The sequence below is a fragment of the Meles meles genome, chromosome 17 (assembly GCF_922984935.1).
Source record: "Meles meles chromosome 17, mMelMel3.1 paternal haplotype, whole genome shotgun sequence".
Lineage (NCBI taxonomy): Eukaryota > Metazoa > Chordata > Mammalia > Carnivora > Mustelidae > Meles > Meles meles.
Window position 1 is genome coordinate 32,680,938 of NC_060082.1, and position 19,160 is coordinate 32,700,097.

General features: G+C 32.2%; 1 protein-coding gene across 3 annotated transcripts in view; it reads left to right on the plus strand.

The window, feature by feature from the left end:
• The window catches only part of DENND1B (DENN domain containing 1B), a 267,935-nt gene that overhangs the window by 164,577 nt on the left and 84,198 nt on the right, over nucleotides 1–19,160 (plus strand). For all 3 annotated transcript variants that reach the window (XM_045982799.1, XM_045982800.1, XM_045982801.1), the window contains 2 exons: nucleotides 2,340–2,441; nucleotides 13,560–13,685. In XM_045982799.1, coding sequence (XP_045838755.1) covers nucleotides 2,340–2,441; nucleotides 13,560–13,685 — 228 coding nt within the window. The remainder of the gene's footprint in view (nucleotides 1–2,339; nucleotides 2,442–13,559; nucleotides 13,686–19,160) is intronic.

Below are 19,160 nucleotides of genomic sequence, written 5' to 3' on the forward strand. Positions count from 1 at the left end.
AAATACAGAAGAAATTCTAGCTAAAATGTTGGCTCAGTTTTACAAGAACATGGGACTACTGCCACTCAGAGTAACATAGTGCATCATAGTAACACACATGATGCACATTCATAGTCCTATTGCCCGGATGCGTTATTATATAGAGGGGATGTAGGAGAAAAACTCAATACTTTAATACCTTACTGTTTTCCTTCATAAGACTTTCGGTCTCTGTCCTGATATTATTTTCTTATTTTTGAAGAAAAAAGCAAGTTCTCTTTTTTTCTTACTCTTTCCCAATCCAAGCAAGCAGATGAATTTTATGAACTATTAAAATATGAAACAGAGAAAGTGGTACCATTTTATATACTGTATAACCTTTTACTCCTGTTTAGAAAATAGTTAAAGCCTGACTTGGAAGGAAATGTAGATAAAATACTGATATTAATCCAAATTTAAAAAAAATTTTTTTAAATTACATACTATATTTCACTTGTTACTGCTTATGTAGAATCATTCTCATTTTAGTGAGTCTCATTGTATTGATTTATTGAAATTAGTACATTTTCCATTCTTACCAAATGGTTCCTTGAACAGAATTTTTAATATTCAGCTTTTATCAGACTTTTTTAGACTAAGTGCAACTTGGAAAAAAGTATATATTTCATATTGATACTAATCTTATTTTTCAGAGTTTAGCATTTGTGTCATCACAAAATATTTAGGCATCACATAACCATTTTTCCAGACTATTTATAGGAACTCATTTCATCCTTTAATAAGTGGGTTTCTGGATTATCTTTATAGTTTCTGTTAAAAGGGACAATTTAGAATTGAAGGTGGAAATCAAAATTATGACACACCTTTCCCACCCGTATGCCACAAATATAAATGTATTTTTGCATCTGAAATAGGTTATTTTTGTATTTATGCTGTAGTTAACTCATAGGTAACTAAATACTTATGTATGTGAGCCTATTTTATGTATGTGTATACATTAGCAAAGAAAAGAGGATAAGTTTATTTATAAAATGTTTTATGAATAGTGTCACAATTGTACGTGATTCTCTCTTAATTTCTAAGAAACAGCCATCCTGACTCTTAATTTGAGTACTTACAATGTCTTTTGTAAGATGGATTTTTAAAATGATGTGTTCCCTTGAGAATTCATATTCTACACAAACACTATGGCTTTCTTAACACATACAAATTCCCTACTCTAGACCACCATTTCCCCAGCAAACTTAACATTCTGCCTAAAATGCAGAGATTGGAAGTTCTAAATGGATCAAGGAAATTTCGTTTCTGAACAACTTTAAAAAATTGGTTTGACCAATTTAAAATTTAAGGTATTTAATAATTCTCAAAAATGGCTATTATTCTAGAATGTCATTAAAAAAAATACTTTACTGAAGAAATTAACTGAAATTAATTTACTTATTGCCAGTTGACCTATGCAATTATGAAATTCTGATTAGATAGATCTCATTAATGAGCACCTTATTTGCATCAAAAAGTAATACTATTTGCTATCATTTAAATATGCAAATAGATTTATATGATTTTAATATACGTGTCAGTTTAGGAAAAATAAATTGTTTTCTTTCTTTAAGGAGGAAAAATTTGATGAAATTCTAATTTACTGTCTTAGTCCACATATTGAGATAATTTGGCCATTTGATTAAAATGTCAAACAAATAAGACAAGTCAAACAATCTGATAGGCTATTAAATTTGATCTGTTATATTAAATTCATTTGATAAATTTTACTAACAATTCCTTATTATGGCTGTCTTTATCATTTTACTTATTCGACTTACAGGCCTCATCATCAGCTTATACCGAATTGATAGGGAAATACAGAGAAAATGTTTATTTAAAACTTAGTTCACTTATAGAAGTCATACTTATTGGCTTATGTTAATCCTACAATATGATTTATGCTAAAAATAGGTATAGAAGTGGCCACAAGTTCCTGTATCAATAGGATCAAAATTCATTTGATAAAGTTGTAAATTTGGAGAGTTTAATGTAGCTGTGTCTATTTTGTGAGTTTTTGTTATAATATCTCTTTGGTAGTTAAATTATATTCAACATCTCTAAACTAAATCAATGTGTTTAGATGACCAAGCATTCTATTTTAAAGATTTTTTTTACCCAATCTTTTCAAATGATTATGAACAAACTTTCTTTCTCATAAGGCAAAGTCATTTATATGTTCTTATAATAGAGGATTTTCCTTTTTTCTTTTCCCAAAGCTAATTATCGTTAAGAAATTTTTTTCTACATTTCTAAGCTCATTACAGTTTTGGAAGGAAAATATACTAAGATGTTTATTTATGATTGTGTTTTTTGAACAGAGAGTGAAAAATAAATCATTGGAGGATGTGGTTATGTTAAATGTTGACACAAACACTTTAGAATCACCATTTAATGACTTGAACAACCTACCGAGTGATGTGGTAAGTCTGAAGGCTATTTTGTGGTGTATATAGATAAAGATATAGATATAGTAGTAGATATAGATAGATATGTTTTCTCCTGGACCTTTGAATTGCCAAGAGTTGTTTTCCCCAGTTTTCTATCTGAAATAAAAGGGCTGAGTATGTGCATGGGTGTGAGAAGAATCTGTGTAGATTCTATATTTAACATTTTCTACATTTTGGCAGTTGAGATGTTGAATGGAACATCCTATTCCTATTGTAAAAGTAGGATCATAATTAAAAAGCTAGATGCATTCATTAGGCAGAGTTTCTTTAAACCTAAGTCTCTTCATCTCATCTTAATCATTATATTACAAAGTAGGCATTTCTGTCTGCCTAGTGGCATGTCTTGCAAAAGAATGAGAGAGTTTTTGAAGGCAAGGAGAAGAAGGGGGCCAATTACCGGCTTTTGCTTCCCTGCCACCTGCCAGTGCTTTTCCTTTTAATTAATGATCTGATGGCACTGGTCAATATAATAAGAAATGCTTGTACAGTTGGGGTCAGAAAATTCTGGCTTTGATCTCCCTCAACTTTCTGAAACATTTATTTGTTTTCTCTAAATTATTTCAGTTTTATTTTAATCTTTTCTATCCTGCTGAGGGCCGCAAGAATGAAAACCTACACTGTTTGTCATTTGCTTTGGCAGAGCAAAGACTGCTTACTTAGAATTCTATTTGTAAATTAAACTGCAAACCCAGTTTGTCATAAAAGACATCTGATCCTTTTGAAATGACGAAAACTGTCTTTTGTCTGTAAAGGCTGATAAATTAAGTGCCAGTTCTCTTCTGGTCTTTGATCTTGCAGAGGGGGTGTGTGTGTGTGTGTGTGTGCGCGCGCGCTCACGCGCGTGCACGCGTGTGTATGTGTGTGTGTGTCTGCAGCTTATAATAGGATGTATTCTGTGTTTCATGTTAGTCACCAAAAGTGCGTTTTTTTGGCCTTCGTATTCCTTAGAACAGGGCAAAAATGCAGACTAGTACTGTTTCTGTATATATATATATTAATGGCTACTTAAAAATATCTTTATAACATAGTTCTAAGTTAAAAATAACTCTCCTTAAAAAATCCACTTTTTTCAGGGATAGTAAAATTTGGAAATAAAAATCCTCCATCATATATTTTTCTGCAATATTGCAAGTACTTTGAAATCATTTACCAGGGAGTTTGAAAAAGTGAATTTAAAAATTTCAAACTCAAAAAATACAGTAATACTGGCTTTAATTGTTTTTATGGCTAATGATAGGAAAAATGTGATTTTAAAGTTAAAATCAGATTATTTATGCCCATAAATAACCTAAAATATTTGCTGACCTTGAAGCAAATTAAATTGAACTACTTTATCTTACTGTAGTAAAATTTATGCTATATATGAACAAATCCAAACCCAGGCCAGTAAAGAATTATATTATCTTTTTAGCTCATTATAACTAGATTGCCTCATTACAAAAATTTTGCAGAAGCTGCTAGAAATGATTACAGTTTTTCATTTAGAAATTCATCAAAGAATTCTTCATTGGATAGAAAAATAATTATGAAATAAAGTCCCAACTTTTACAAATATTGTCCTTATGTGCAATGCATTTCCTACTGTTAATGCCCTAATGAGAAAGGGTTGTTTATTGAGAAAGAAAAAAGGAAAAAAGAGGAGAAAGGAAAGAGAGAAGTAATTCAGCGTTTTTGTGTCATAAAAATTTTTATAGTCAGTTTCAATGATGGTTGATTTTATTTCTTTGAGAAAAACAATCCTTAATAGTAATTCTTTCGATGGGTGATTCTTTTTTAATTGAGAAGTACTATTTTCCCAGTAGGATAGTTTGTTATTGAGACATTTATTTTAAGATGTGAAGAAGTTAAATAGTACTAACAAAATGTGGAAGCCTAAAAATGTAAAATGACAGGAGGAACCATCTCTTTTATTTACAAGTAAAAGTTAACTATACATAACTGAAATTTTAAAAAATCATAATAAGGCACACTGCCAGGTGGTGTAGATATAACTATATGAATGCTCGAAATTAAAGGCTACAGACTTACAGACAAATTTATTATTCATTAATAAGTGGATACAACCCTGGGGTGGAACTAGGACCACTTGCTAAAAGTATGAGAGGTTTTAAAGTTATGATCATTTTCTAAAAATATTTTAGGTGATTGTTTGTTTAACCCCTCTCTAATAAATTTAGCTTTTTCATCAGTTTTCCAAAAGCTGTCTCTTATAGTTCTGTAGGAGATATGATAAAGTTATCGCATCATACTTTCTCTAAATATAAATGTTTTAAATGAGTTGTGTTAAAATTAACAAATGATCTTACTGAATTTTTTTGTGATTTGAATTAATAAGATATACTAGAATCCTGAAAAATTTTACTACTGGTATTGTTTGATTATTTAATAAATTAACTGGTATTTAAAAGGGGTCCTTTTAAAAATCATCCACCAAAGCATTTAAATTATACTTACAGGCTAGATGACTTTCTCTGCATGTGCACTCTATTACTGTGTCAGCTTGACCAGTGGTCTTGGCTGTTCAAAGGTCAGTGGTCACAGTTGTCCTGAATTACTAGTTCTTTTTTCCTGTGGACCCTCTGCTGTGTTGCATGCTGTAATCTTCTTAATGGCTTCATTCCAATATTCACACATAATATTTTAGATTTATTGACTGTTAGAAATACTACCATGCCAGTAGCAGTTCCGCTACTCTTAAGGTATTTAAAATTGGAAAAATAAATCAGGGCAAGACTATCAGGAATCCTTTGTTTTCTTTAAGGAAAGGGAAAAAACTCTCTTCCTGTCTTCTGACAAGAACACTTGTTTTTCTGTTTCATCATTTCACTATAGATTTGGATCATTAAAAGAAAAAAAATTTTATTGAGAGTGATTTTAACGATATTGATTATTACATGGACTATCTTTTAAAAGCAGTAGATCCATTAAAATGTACTTTTGTAGTTTTCTGTCTTCATGCACTGTGATTTTATTTTTTAGTGACTATGTCAAATATGGATACCTTCAAACATGTAGGTTGTTCTTATATAAAAAATAAATTTTAAGGCTATGTAACAATATCAGTTGAATTTAGTGTTACTGTGGTATGTTTTTAAGTGTGGGGAAATTGAAACAGTTGAATTAAATACAACATTTGAAATTTCAAGTGAGTTCATTTTAATCTAAGATAATGTACTATTAAGACCTCCTCATTCCAAATATATATGCAAATTTAGTTTTCAATTACATAATAATTTAAAATGTTCTATTTCTAAGGTACTACTGCTTATTTTAATTTTTATCATCATTAATATTTTAAAAAAGAATTTGGAGAATTGTTAACTATTTCAAAAATAAATAGGATAACTCACTTGTTAGAAAATTAAGCTAATTAGAGTTATAATGAGATTTAGGAAATCTCTTCATGAGAAAATTAACTTGGAACAATTATAAACTAATTCTTATAGATGAAATCAGGTTAGAATTGACATCTGAAAAAGTTACATGCACTAAAATATCCATTACCAGAAAAGTGAATTTTGGCCTATGTTACTTAACAGTCTTTAAATTATTTTAACTCATTAGATTGTAAGAAAATAATATAGTCTCAGGTCAATATACTTATTCCTATTTTAGATAAGACGAAGACACAGAAAGTATACTGTTAATGGTATTTCTAGAGCTTTAGTTCATATAGGTTGATCCTGTCATACTTATGCCCCAAACTCTAGATCATGGTCTCTCTCATATAAACATGATATACAGTGTAATGAGTAACTGTTTTAGAATTTAATATAGAAGCTTACTCTCTATTCTAATCTTGGCTAAAGAAATATCGGTATGATCTATTTGATTTAGATTAGGATTGTTAATGCTTTTAAAAACTTATTTTCATCTTATATAATACACTATTGGAAAATGATTTTTTTATTTTCTATTATGAGTGTATGGACATAGTACACTTAAGGTTGTGCAATTCACTATACAGCCCTGGTATGCTATAGGATAGCTACATTTAATAGAAAGCATATTTGATTACTAAAATATTGAGAATACTTTATTATAAAATGGGGTCCTCTAAAATATTTTGTCTTTTAGTGATACTTTAAAGTATCACATGAAGGAAAGGTTAATGGTTTTATTGTGCAATGAAAAGCAAAGACACAAATTGCTCTGAATCACCAAAAATCATTAAATTAGAAGCCTGAAGACCTTGGAGAAAAGCCCCAAAACACTGACTTTAAGTAAAAATGTAAGGTACCTGCATTCAAGTGAGTTAATTAATTTTGGAATAAGTTTTGAAAAGAGTTGGCTATTTCAGAGAATTTTCTTAAATCAGCTTTATAAAAAATGAGAGTATGTAAACAAATTTAACTCTTGCAACTGTGCATAGAGTTAATAGATATGTTTAATTTTTGTATATTTCTTCTAACCTAACATGAAGGTTTAATATGTAAAATTGTCATAGTATATGTTATAAAGAAAAAAAAAAGGCCCCAGAGAATATTATATTAGTTCCAGGTTTGCCACAGCTCTGCTAGAATCCTTATCATATTTAGCAGTAAATAAATTCCCCAGCAAATTTTTGGAGTGGCCAGGTTAGAAAGATAAACTAAATTCATTCAAGTTCTAGAGTAATTTAGAGGACTTTTTTGTTTGGGGGGGGGTGGTCAACAGAGTAGACTTTAGGAGACAAATACTGCTTTCAGTTTTCCCCTGGAGAAATGCAGTCCTGCTCTCTCCTCCATCTCCGGCTGTCAGAATTCAGGCACCTAGATGCACATTGTCCCTGCCACAGAGCCTTAGCACAGGGCTTTGTAAGTAGTAGTCATTCAGTAAGTGATGGTTGAAGGGAAACGTATTGCATTTCTTTTATCTTTTGTAATAGAAGTTGCTTTTAAAGTCCTTGTTTAGAGTTTTTTCTTAGGACATTTTATAAGGATATTTTCATCTTTTATAGTAATAAAAAGAAGAAACCTGGATGCATGTTTAACATATGCTTTTTTGGTTGTGAGTGGAACTTATTTCCTCTTTCTGGAAAGGAAGACTGTGTTGTGATGCCCATCATTGTGCTTCTGCACAGGTCTTCGGGTGTCTGTGGAAACTCACTATTCTTTTAAATATTTTGAGAGATGTGATTGTTTATAACGGGTGTTCTGTTGTTGTTTGTAAGTAAACTATAGATCTTGCTATTTTTTGTACTTTTTTCTTTTTTTAAATCTAATCTTTAAATACAAAAGCAAAAGAAAACAAAGAAACTGAAAGTCAAAATCTTAATTAACTGGGCTTCCAAACTTTTAAAAGGTCTTTGTTATTTACTTCCAACTGAGTAAGAGAATCTATCCCTCCCACTGCCGTGAACAGACTTTAACAGTTCACTTCTTTATATCTCTGTACTTTTGCCATTTTACAGTTGATTTATAGTTTGTTACTTGTAGTGATTTTAAGTACTCATGAAGTTCCTTGGCTTTCTAATAGGTTTTCATTTCCAACTAAATTACTTAGCCTTTCTCCGAATGTCTTTTTTTTTTCCCTGTAACATCTTAATGGGATGCTTCTCTCTCTCCTTACTGCTAATGCATACATACATATATACATATATACTTAAATTTAAAGACCTTGATTTGGGCTTTAAAGATAATTTCCAATTTGTTTCTAGTCCTTTAAGTTCTTGGCTTTTCCACATACAAGAGAGTTTTTTGTATGCATGAACAACACTGTGTGCACTGTCACAACAGTGGTTCCCAAATCTTGCTGATACCATAATGACTTCGTGAACTTTTCAATAAATTATGTTCCTGGGCCCCATCATAGATATTCTGATCCATTGAACTAGAGAAATTAATGTAGAAGTGTGATAGATTGCTTATTTATTTATTTATTCTTTCATTGAAACAGTCATTCATTTGATTATTTATCAAGCACCTATTATAATGCCTGTATTATGCTAGGAGCTGAGTGAACAGGAAGACATAATATACTGCTCTCATGGAACTCACATTCCATTTATCTGAACCTAACCACATGGCCATACCAAGCCATGAGGGATGTTGGAAAATAGCTGCGTCAGCATGAGGAGGTTGAGCAAGCACTAGTTAAAACTTAGGATTTCTTTTACCAAAGAGAGGGAGAGTGGATGTTAGCGGACCAGTAGTCATAGTGCCATAAGTAAGCTGAAATGAAGATGATTTTAGCCAAACTTAGATGTCATTCTTATCAGTCGAAATCCTCAGATTAGCTATTTGTGGTCCAGCTGAGCTGCCATCAAAAAAGATCTGTAGTTCTTGTTAGGGACATTTGGACTTTAATGGACAGTCATTGGAGATATTTAGCAAAGGAATAGTGTGATCTACTTTGACTTCTTAAAAAATGTCATCTTGGGGTCTAGGTCCTGAAGATTTCTCAGTATAAGGAATGAAGCAGGAAGATCCACTGAAATGGGTGAGACCATTTGCAGTAGTCTAGGTAGAGATGCTACTTGCTCGAACTTGATAGTGGCAGATGTAGAGAAAAGTGAGTAGATTTGAATCTCCATCAGAGGACTAACTGACAGTGCTTGGTGATGTGTTACATATGGGAGATGAAAAAGGGTCAAGTGTTGAGGAAGACCTGCAAGATTCCTTTTTGAGTAACTGGATGAATGAAAGTGACATTGATAGTAGAGATGCTGGCCTAACATTGGGCTTGCGGTGGAGCAGTTTGATTGTCTCCATTTTATAATGGCCTCTGAAAGGAAAATAGTTAGAACTGACCCCATATTAATTAGGTTTCGATAGGTAATTTAAGCATAAAAGAGACCAGGGTAATGATACCCTTCACAGGTATATCCTGTGCTTTTCATTTAAAATGGTTACTGTTTTAATCCTTAAGTAGAAGCTCACTAAAAAATTACATTAAGAGGATAGTGTGTTAATTTTGTTTCTAAAAAACCCTAGACATTAGAAGGATTGAAGAAATGTAGGGATTTTTCATGTGATGACTATAAGAGGTTTCAAGGGAGAATACAACTTTTTATCTTTATAACTTTTTTCTAAAGCAGATAAGTTGAAGCTCTAACTTTTCTAAATGGATGTGGATTCTCTAGTACAGTGTAGTTCAAAAAAGAGGTATTTAAAAACATCAGAGGGGTGTTTTAGGGTTGTGTAGTTTATCTAAATATTATTGCTGGACATTTATTTTTACCTTCTGCTTTTTACCCTGATGTTTATCTTTGTGATCCTAAAGAGCAAAATTAAAATTTCTGGGTATAAGGGTTAATTTATGTTTCCTGAAAAGACACATCTAAAAGTCGAGAGAAAAATCTGTCACTTCTCTGAAAAACTCAGCTCCTTTAATGTGCTCTCCCTTCCTAACTCCCGGTTGGCATAATTACTTCATTACTCAGACTGTGTGCACGTGGCTTGCACTCTTTTAATTTATACCTGTTTGTTATGTTTACTCATGTAATTCCCTACTTTTATTCATAGTCACTTTAGTGTTAAGAGGGTAAAAATGGAGAATTGTTGGTAATATTCAGGTTGCAGTGAACTCCCACTGTGCTAACCCCAGGTTATAATTCCTCCTGTGGATGGCTGCTCAGAAGCCTGAATTCTCACTGTATGAAAGGAATTTAAACATTTGATAAGAACCATGAAATGATATTTATTTCTGAAGTTCTTTTCACTGTTTAACTTTTTTTTTAGTCTAGTATACCTGATTAGACTTAGAAAGATAATTTATTCACAGATTAAAGAGTGTCATAATAAAATCAGATGTCAGTTTTGAAGTAGTCTTTAGTCATAGGACTTTGAGGCTTGCTTACTTTCCTAAGAATAAGAAGAGAGAACAGTGAATACTTTTTCAGTGTCTCATAATGGGATTGTGTGATAAGAGCCAGGTGACTAAAGTTCCAAAGGCTCTTCTGAGTTCAGGGTTACATGTGAATATAAATTTGATGATTTGCGGGAAAATGTACATTTATTTCATAATTAAATTTAGAAGTTTGGAAATTAAAGCAGAAATGCCATTTCCCAGACGAAATACTGAAAAAGCACAGAGGAGACATCACCCTTTTTATAGATAAAAACTGCTAAAAGCTAATTAGCACTGCAAAGGGCATTGGTAACTGGTGATAATTTACTCCAGTGATCTAAAGGACAGGGAACCAGCAAGGTTGATTCAGTCACTTTATATTAGAGTCATATCTTTCTGTGTAAAACTGATTTTAAAAACTCTATTTCATTCCTACAAACTGTTTTTGAGCATTCATTTGTGCATCCAAGAAACAGTTAACTCACCTGCCCTCTTGGTCTCTGAAAAATAGGAACAACTTCAGATCTACTTACTGACAGTCAAAGCCCTCCTACAGTACGTCAAGGAAAACATTTTCAAGCAGTTTGTGAAGGTTGAAGTAATGTAGATATAAGCAAAGTAACAATGTAACTGTATTTCTTACCAGGCAGTGTTTTAGTCTTACATCTCACATTGGGTAGTATGCTCATGTAGAATAGTACTATTCAGTGGAAATGTGAGCCACATATACAATTTTAAATTTTCTGGTAGCCATGTTGAAAGTAAAATAATGGGTGAAATTAATTTTAATATATTTTGTTTAACCAAATGTTCAAAATACTGTTTTGTTATGAAATCAATATAAAAATTATGAATGAGATATTTTACTTTTGGGGGGGTATTAAGTCTTCAAAATCCAGTGTATATTTTACACTTCAAGCAAATCCCCATTTGGATTAGTCACATTTTAAGTGGCTACTGTATTGGACCACAGAGTTCTAGAACAAGTGTTTTCTGAGGGATCTCAGGAACTACATTGAATTTTGGAGGTGAAGGCCCCATATTTACAGTTTGGCTAGGAAGGGCTTGTGATAAAATGATTAAGATCCTGGGTAGCTTAAGAAGTACTGAATTCAGCATCTAAAACCTTGGGGTAAAGAAGGCTAAGGCATGGCTTGACTTGCTTGCATTCACTCTAAGCATGTAGTATGATTGTCCTAAGAATACTCATTTTGTGGAGAGCTGAACTGTCAATTTCATGTTTTATAGAAAAGTACACTTTGAAGAATTTTCTTTTGCTAAGATTTAAGTAAGGCATGACATTTTAATTTTTTTTATTTTCAAAAGTAAATTAAAAATAATGCAACCATTTACTTTTTATAATACATGGAAAGACATATTCCTTCCATCATAAGCCTTTTTTGAGGGGGGGCAGTTATTAAATACATGTATTGATATTCACTTCCATTGTTTTTCATTAAAGGCAGTTGAAGCTTAAAAAATAACATTATTACAAACTTTAAAATAAAAGACAAGTCATAAGACTTTGACTTTGCATCATTTAGCTACATTGTTTGAATATGTAGGTTGCCTTAAAATGTGCATTTATTGAGTTTAGATTTTAATAATAAAAACTTCCTCTTAAATGAATTGTGATTTATGCACTTTGTGGGCTAAATGAATTAGGCTTCAAACTTTTATCTGAATCTATGGAGCTTGGATATAAATTGAAAAGATCACAGCTATGGGGAGAAGACCTATACTGCAAAGGCCTTTCTGCATAGATTATGAACATCCATAACTCAATAATTTTTTCAAAACTGTGGTTATAATTGGACCCAATGGGGGTCTCTTTCTTTGATCAGATCACAGTAACTGTGACTTTACACTGGAAAATGTCACTACTGTGAAGGTTTATCACCTGTAGAGCTGGTCTTTCCTCTGATGCTGTGTTCATTTCTCATTAGCATTATTCAAAGTTTAGTTGTTAATTAGGTTGACACTTCAATTACAATCATCATCTACAGGAGTAGTCAGGCCTGCTTGCATAAAGAAATTTTTAAAAATACCCTTCCTTGGGTATATATGTAAAGGAGCAATGACATTATTTTATTTTGTTATCTGGTGGTTTCATAAGGGTTAGAATATGCTCTGTTAAGGGAGCAATCCAACCATGATTTCTCCCATCATTTGTTTTCTTGAAAAAAAAAGGGGGGGGTTATGTGACTTCATGTTCCCATGTAAAGCATCAATGAAGAATGATATGAGCACCAATATTTTTTAAGTGTAGACAGTGTAGTTTTCTATAATGCATGAAAAGAATTGGTCGGGTGAATTAGATGATAGGAATGTATCACATCATTTCCCTTTAAAAAAAATAGAGTATACGTCAGGATTGTGATTATACCTAAGAATACTCATCTAAGTGAGGGTCGTTCATAAATAGTAACCATTCTATAAAATACAGAGAACCTGAACTTGAAGGACAGAAATGTATGAAAAATGATAACAAATTCGGATGCCTTGAGAAATTATGCAAACTCCTGAGAAATAAATATTTCTTTGATTTAAAAACATTAATCTGATTACTGGTTCATAAAGCAATGACATTGAGCTCAAACCCAGCACATTGTGATGGGGAAAAAACTGGACAGAACTGGGTTGAAATCTCAGTCTTGCCATGTAGTAGCTGTATAGAGAGGGCAAACTGATTCACATCTTTAAGTCCCTGTTTCTTCATTCATAAATGGTAAATCTTTGAAGGCTGTGAAAATTAACTGAGACACTGTATAACATGTGATTCTCTACTCATGGTAGGTTCTCAATCACGTTAACTTCTCCCCCCCTCTTTTTTTTCTAATAATGGTGAAAACTATTCAACGAACGAATAGAAAATTACATATGCAAATGAGACTTCCAAAAATAAAATTAAATGGTAAGTGATCCTGGAGGACCTATAACAAATAACCTTACATGGCAGAAATGAACGATACCAATCGGCTTCTCAAAACAAGTAGACACATGTTGTAATTGCTAAAAATCTGCAGAAAAGTGGCTCACAGGCAGTTTACCGTAAAATAATTAAAGCTTATTTATGTCAAGAGGCCTTGGGAAAAAAAGAGAGCATAAACCAATTTGCATTAGCACGTTACTATCGGCTCCTGCTTTGGTTTCAATTAACAGACCAGCAGGTGCTCTCTGCAGTTAAAAAGATAAGCTATCAGGGAGGAGGATGAGTTTTTGGCTGACCTGCAGACCCTGTGGTTTGCCTGCTGATTGGGTTCGTACCTCGCTGTACCAATTTCTGAGGTGTTAATTTAACTGTTCCTCTCTGTCATGCAGGTCTCGGCCCTGAAAAATAAACTGAAGAAGCAGTCTACAGCTACGGGTGATGGAGTAGCTAGGGCCTTTCTTAGGGCACAGGCTGCTTTGTTTGGATCCTACAGAGATGCACTGAGATACAAACCTGTAAGCGTTTTATTTCATCCCTATTTTAATTTGCTTTTTAAATGGTTCTTTAGAATGAGACAGAGAAAAGAAACATTTTACTATCACACACAGAGAGTCATAAAGGTCTTTCAAAATCCAAAATAATGTGCTTTAAGGCATTGTGCCCTGTGTCCAATTCCTTGACTTTTCGGTTTTAATTCTTTTAGTAGCCTTTAATTGCTATTTCCCACATTCTTTGGCACATCATCTTATGTATTGTTCTAAATTAGCTTACCTCTTAATTAATTAATTAATTAATTAATGAGGTGTGTTAATGAGTTTTAATGTAACCACCTGACCTTAAGATCATTAAGAAATTATCTAGACAATTGGGTTTCATAGATTAATCCATTTAGAAGTGACTGTACAAAGTAGAAATTTAAAAATATTGGAGCTTGCAAATTTTGCAATGTTTGGAAATTTATCATCTTCTTATTCCATAATATTCTTCTTAGTGGGCTATCTATTTAGCATATGCTAGCTTATTTTGGCATTTCTTTTTTGTTTTAATACCCTAAAAATTATTATTATGTAGAATTGTAGCCAGTCAAGTTTTTAGATAGTCCAAGAAGGTATAAGTCAAAATATGCTTGTTTCTCTCTCTGAGTTATTGGTTAAGTATGTTAGTCTGATTTTAATGAAAATAATTACACTGCCCTTCCATGACCAGCTGACTATGTTGTAATGGATGAAAAACATTGAGTTAGTAATAAGAAGTAAGACATGCTATCTAATAAGAATTCCACTGTTATTAACCTGTGTAACCTTGACCCATTTCCTTAGTCTCTCTAGACTTTGATCTTCTCATTTGGAAAATGAGAATTCTTATACTTTACCTGTCTACTTTTCACAATTGGTGTGTGACCCCTATCATAAACCATGAAACACTAAACATGTGTGAATGGGTCATATCCTTTCTAAACTGGCTTCTCAATTAGTAGTTCCCACCCAATGGCTCTTACATCTCTGAGGAGTTACTGAGTTACTAGGAGTCCTTAAATGGATAGGCAGATCAACTGCTGTCTCTAGAGAAGTACATATGTCTGATTTGCATGCTAATCTTTTTGAATATGTGTCTGTTTTTTAAAACCTTGTAGAAGTCATAATATTGCACATAGTATACATATTGAGAAACACATGGGGGTGTCTTTAAAAATTATTGACAGTTATATGGTTTCATTTATTAAAAGACTGGAAACCAATCATCTGTACTGATAAAATTGTAAAATCATCTGGTTGTCAAATTTTTTTTTAAAACAAGTTGATTTCAAGTTTACAGTAAAGGAGGGCAATTTAGAAGAATTTAGAAATTTAGCTTAAATTTTCCACATTTAAATAATTTTTAATCTTTGCAGGCTGCATTTTTCTTTTCCTTTTTAAATTTGTGAGGGACTTCAAATTTGAGGAAAGCAAATTGAAGAGAAAATTTCCTTAAATGATTCAAATTACCAGTTGAGCAGATAGGGGTTTAAGATTTCAATGACTTTGATTTTTTTTTTCAAAGCCAGATTCCCAATTTCAGCGGGAAAATATATAATTTCATTAGAGAATATCTTTCCTGTTTATTGATCACATCTTATTATAAACTTCTTTGATAACTTAAATATCTTTTTCCTTTTTATGTTTCGTGTTTTATTTTTTACTGCTAATTCTTTCTGTAAGTTGAGGGACAATATTCTTATTTTGTATGTTTTTATATTTCTCCTGAATCTTGAATGAAAACTTAATTGATACTTTCTATTTTCAAAACAAATAGTTTTTTTTGAAAATTATTTCTTTGTTGTGTATAAAGTATATTTTGTCATTTAGGCATTATCTTTGCAATTTACTCTATATTTTAATTATTAAAAGTACACTTTTTATTTTGTGAACTCTTTTGGACATTTATGTAATAGGTATATGTCTTTAATATATTTTCTGATTAATATTAAAAAAAGAGCCATGTTTACAAGTTACAATTATTTCATGGTTTTGTCTCTTTTTATAAAAATATCTCAGTGGTATCCTCTAGCTATTAGAGTACAACTGGAAAAAAAAGTCACTAAATAGCTTTAAATGAATATGACTTTTTTTTTAAAAAACGATTTTATTTATTTATTTGACAGAGAGAGAAATTACAAGTGGGCAGAGAGGTAAGCAGAGAGAGAGGGGAAGCAGGCCTCTGCTGAGCAGGGAGCCCAATGTGGGGCTCGATCCCAGGACACTGAGATCATGACCTGAGCCGAAGGCAGAGGCTTAACCCACTGTGCAACCCAGGCACCCCATGAATATGACTTTTTTAACTGGGTATTACTTTCCAAATTTCATGATTGTTTATATATATATATGAAATATTTATATATTTTTTGTATACATATATAAATATTACATATATATATATAAAAGCAAACTATTCTTATTATGTTATTTCTCTTATATTGCCAAAATTAGACCTGTAGATTAGTCATAAACTATCCTTCAAGACCCTCACAATTGACCTCAATTCAGAGAATTCTGCTTGAGGCTCCAAAATGTCCCAAGTGTCTCAGGCTTCCAAACATTCCAAATTACTACAGTTAATGTTCTTTCTTCCTGGTAGTGCTTTTATCTTTCTTGCTTTTAATGGCCATCTAGTTCCTTCCTGATCCTTAAAGCTGTAGTTTATACTGACCCTTTTTTTTTCTATGAATTGATTATACTTTCTTTAACACATTTCTTCTCCCTTTTTTGTATGGCTTTTATTATGGTTCTTTTATTATTTTTACTGAAATTCACAATTAGTTGCTATTAAAACAATAATTGACCTTCATGTACCCTCTGGGTATCAGGCATTAATAGACACTTTAGACAGACTGTTTACTCTTTTCATGTTAAAGATGAGGAACATGATGTTCACAGAGTGTAAATAACCTCTCTGAGGTTCTTGGGCTAGCAAATAGCGGGGCCCGCACATGAATCTCTTCTTCCACAGTCCCCCTCTTGTTCCAGTGTGGCACATTTCTGCTCGCTCTGGCCTCCATTACTGTATCATACTCTCCTTGAGATAAATGCCCTGAACTAGCATTTCTTCTAAATGAAGATGCAGGACACCCTATGGAAAGACTGAACAAATGATGCAGTCTTAGGACTTTTCTCAAAAGGAGCATATGGTAGTGGCATCCCACAGTGTGTGTGTGTGTGTGTGTGTAGATATGTGTAGATATATCTATAGATCTATAGATATATCTATATATAGATATATCTATATATATTTATCTCACGGAGATATATATAGATAGGTAGATATAGATAGATAGATATATGGGAATATATATAGATATATGGGAATATATATATATGGGATATATATATATATGGGAAATAATTTGTTATTCATGCTGCATATTTCCATTTGTGGTTTTGTTGACCTGAGGTAATTGCCACTGCTCATTCTGCACCTTCCTCCTCCCTCAGTCTTCAGTGGTGTTGGTGGGGAGCCAGTGGAATGTGGCCTGGGAGGGAAAGCCCTCAGGATGATTTGAATGTCTGTTTTCAAATGCAAATACTAAATACCTATGCTAAATGTTGCCAAAGAGGAACTTATGTTACAAATAAACTTAGAATGTCTGAATGACAACTCTAAATATGTTGTTGCTCTTCTCAGATTTCCTCACTTTTACATTCTGAATGACACTATTGACAAATAAATGGTGCCTACTCTTACTTACAGAGAGAAATATACAAGTCCTCAAAGTTGTTAGAAAGTGATTTAAATAAAACAGTGGATATTTTGATTTTGGGGGATTTTAGCCAGCAGCAAGTTAGTTACTTTTTAAGAATTCAAAAATGTGAGTTCAAAGTATTGTGCTACATGGATGGAAGAAACGTGGTAAGAACACAAGCTCTAGAACCAGGCTGCCTGGGTTCAGATCCTCCTGCTGCTACTCACTAGTCGAGATTGGGCAAATGAATGTCATAGTGCTTTAGTTTCCTCTTGTGTTCTTTAAAAAAGGTAGTAATTCTTTTTGGGTTATTTAGAGAATAAAATATGTTCATAAATGTAAGTTACTTAGAACAGTGTTTGGCGTATTATCAATGCTTTATATATTTGCTATTATTAAAAATGACATTTTAGAAGTACTAAGTTTGGGGAGGAAAATTTCTCTAACAAAACTAAAGTACCCTCCTCTGATTTCCCAAAAGAAAAACACTGTTATAAACATGAGAATACTTGTAAGTGATTGTATTAAATACCTAGTAAAGGGTCATCAGTTGTACCTCTGTGTATCATTGGTGTCACAAGCTATTAAAAATAAAAAAGTCAATTTTTGACTAACAGCTAATGCTAACGGAATGTTTGCCCGAGTTAAAGTACTGCTTAATATGTTCAAAGGCATATTTTTGGTTATCCTAAGAGCAGAGAAATAACACTTAGATCTAGTCCTTTGAATACTTGGGGTGCTGTCATTTGTTTCAATCACTCAAGATTTTCTGGGCAACTATGAGCCTTGCTGATGGATAAAAGGTGAATTCTTTTTAAAATAAAGATTGGTTAGTAATCTAGGCCTCTCTTTGGCAGTTTGGAAGAGTTGTACTTTTGGAATATATTTTTTCAAACATTATCAGTAAATAATGTTATATTTTGTGATTAAACTCAAACAATTTAAGCACAGGATTGGTATTCATAATTTAAGTGGACATTCACTAAATCTTTGCCTTCAAGTTTCCATTTAACAGATTTGTAACTGTCAACTTGTTAGAGATTTAAAAATCCAAGTTGAAATGTACGTTTGCTCACCCCTCTTGGTTTTATGGTTACTAAAACATTTTAAGCGCCCATTCATCTCATTACCCAAGCTTGAGTATAGACCTTTTGGCTTTAGAAATTGTTGTAACCAAGGACGTATTTGTTGTGTATTTGGAGTCTCATAAAATATGGTTGCTTTTATGGTACTTTCTTTCTGCTCTTTTTTTTTTTTTTAAACAGAGAAGGAATCTTGCTTAACTGCTTTAGCAAAAATGTAAAAATTCAGCACCACCACTATGGGATAGATAGAACTAGGGACTCTAATAGTAAGTATTTCATTTTTATATTACTAGTAATATGTTTCATGAGAATAGAGAGTGTTTTTCTTTAAATTGTGGAAAAGAAAAATATATATTTTTCATAGTATGTATAAAACTAATACATTGCTCTATTAATTTTTTAAGTGTTCAAGTTTAGAGTTTTAGAAACAACTGTGTCTAATTTAGAAAAATCAGTTTCTTTCCCTATCTTAACTTCCTGAATCACAGGCAAATGGAACATTGATAGCTATTTTTATTCAAGACAGATCTAATAACTTTAGGACAAACTCATATAATAATATGTACAGAGAGAAGATTTTGCTATAAATAATGATTAAAGTTTATGATTTAAATATAAGGCTTTTTTTCCTCAATAATTTTGAGCAGTAGAAAAAGTGTTGTTTTCATGGTTAATAAACCCTGAGCAAA